The 2,507-nt window shown below is 33.3% G+C and overlaps 1 protein-coding gene across 1 annotated transcript; it reads right to left on the bottom strand.

The window, feature by feature from the left end:
* Positions 1–317: 317 nt before the first annotated feature.
* On the bottom strand, positions 318–2,144 carry LOC145134180 (protein LURP-one-related 15-like). Its single transcript, XM_079069066.1, has 3 exons — positions 1,732–2,144; positions 1,424–1,645; positions 318–1,001 (listed from the first exon to the last, which is right to left on the bottom strand). Exons 1-3 carry the CDS (start codon positions 2,023–2,025, stop codon positions 849–851), a joined length of 669 nt encoding a protein of 222 aa, XP_078925192.1. The 5' UTR covers positions 2,026–2,144; the 3' UTR covers positions 318–848.
* Between the last annotated feature and the right edge of the window lie 363 nt (positions 2,145–2,507).

Here is a 2,507-nt window from a genome sequence, read left to right on the forward strand (position 1 = left end):
GAATTGTTGTAGGTTACTTCGATTTTGAAACTATCAAATGCTTTTACGTTGACTAATTAGTGAAAATATACTGAGGTGTATCTGATTAACATTTTGTACAAATTACTACATCATTTTGATAAAAAAAAAATAGTGATCCATTAGATATGGTGTAACAACAACAAAAGTATCACAATCATCAAGTTAGTTAATCAGCCTTACTTCTTGCGACTAAAAATAATAAGATCATCAATTTTACTCGTAAGCACAAATCCGTATAAATGCAGTGCACTTATAAAACTTGAAACTTCATGTGTACATATATGCAAAAAACATAATACTTAGAATAGAACATTTATAAAACTTGATTACACATGAAACAAATTTTTAACAAAAAAGGTGGGGTGCGTACCACATGATACAATAAGAACTAATGTAAATTGATCCGTAGTACTTACTTTGCTTGATTCAAAAGGCCAACAGAGATGAAACAAGTTGCAATTGCACGAGTAGGTAGGGTCATATATATGGTATCGGAATATTTAATGAAAAAAGAAGGAAGAGTGTATTGTTTGGCTAATTAAGATCTTTCTATCAGTGAATTTAATATTCCAGACAGGCTCCGTCTTCTCTTTCTCACTTCAAACGAAGGAAGAAAGCTTAGAGATGATACTTTCTTGAAAAAAGTGCACTCCATTTGTCATCCCAATCACGTTCTCTAAAAACAAACTAGAAAAAGAAACTACAAGTAAAATGTTCATTTTTGGAACAATACTTGCTTGTTTTGTTGAAATATAATGGATTCTTAACCTCTGTATATATATAAATATTGTAACTAAAATAGGAAAATATAGCGGGTCTCTCCTTAACTAGCTTTCATAGCCTTTGTATCTTGACTTCCTGACCTCTTCTCGAATAATTAGGAGTGCTGAGACAAAAGCTTTATCAACGTTTGGAGACAAAGACACCGAATACTTTTCTTCGGCTTTCACTTCTTTTTTGTGTGTAACTTCAGTATGTAGCTGCAATGTAATCGAGTAAATTGTGGAATGGTTGGTAGTAATTAACTTTGTTAAATTGATCATGTTTATAGAAATTAAAATGTTATTCTTTCAGCAACCCCTGACAACAAAGCTTCACCTGACAGGCATCATGTGGTATGTGAATCACGTACTCAATGCCTTTAGGTGCTTTGCATAAGAGCTTAGTGCTTACAAGAAGCCAATCCACATTGGGATTGAAACTCCAACACTAGGTGTGTTGAGACCTGAAATCTCGACAATTTGAGCAATGATAACACCCCGGAACAAATTCTGCTACTCTTAAGGCTACTAGATTGATCAAATTTGTGATGGAAAATCACATCACTAAATCCGTCTAAATTATAGACGTTAATATAATGAACCGTCATTAATGAAAAACATCAAGCAATTAAATTTCATACCTTGGCAAGAATTGTAGATTTATCTTGAGCCATTATGATGGAAGTTCCATCTTTAAAATTGTCATAAACTCTATAATTGAATGTGCTTTCAGTCATATTGGATGTCATGAATACATCATATCGGAGTGATTTGAAGCCTCTTGTCTTCTTGACGGTGAAAAGCCTATGGTGCTCATGGGGATCTCCCTTGTAGGCTTGACGTCTTCTATGCATGGTGATATGCTGCATTTATGTATTAGGTGATGAATATATCTCAACGTCGAGAAATTATACTTGTCAGTGTTTAATAATAATATATGAGAAATTACCTTTGTTGTGAAGGAAATGACTGGTGCGTCTGTCTCGTCTACCATAATGCGTTTGCCACTCTTCTTCTTACTTGCTTTAAATATAACATTTCCCTCTTCGTCACTGATTTTGAACTTGTCTTCCACCTTGCCATTCTTTTCAAACGTTAACTCCATAGGATAGTTGGAACAATATTTCTGATCTACAATTACCACAGGATATTCAGGCTCCTTGAATACTCGATCAGGGGTTCCTTTACTAGAATGATCGTCATCTGATGAATAACATGGGCTAGACGCGTATGGGCTAGACATTTTCACGGCTGTTCTGAGCCCAGATATGTGACGATCACCACCAAAGGGGTTGAACGCCAACGAGCAGTGGTTGTTTACGGAATAGGTTGGTTCCCATAGACATTAATGTTGCAGATGAACCGTCATCCTTGAAATATAACTACTGTCCGACCGACGTTAACGGGTTTTCATCAATACGTTTGGCTACTTTTAATTCGTGTTTTCCTCTTGACTTAATCAAAGATAGATAGTCAGGTTCTTTAGCAAAATGTTGTACCTTTGAATATATATTCCGAATATAGTGCAATTTTGTTCAGAAATCTAAATAATAGAAAAATATACATTTTTTAGTTTTAGAACATTAATTTGTTAGAGCCATTTCTGTTTTTTATAGTTTTAAATTTATGCACTTGTTACATTGCAAATATATATATATATATATATATATATATATATATATATATATATATATATATATATATATATATATATATAATTTGATA

The sequence above is a fragment of the Lactuca virosa genome, chromosome 8, assembly GCF_052849685.1.
Source record: "Lactuca virosa cultivar CGN04683 chromosome 8, Lactuca_virosa_CGN04683_v6, whole genome shotgun sequence".
NCBI classification, from domain to species: domain Eukaryota; kingdom Viridiplantae; phylum Streptophyta; class Magnoliopsida; order Asterales; family Asteraceae; genus Lactuca; species Lactuca virosa.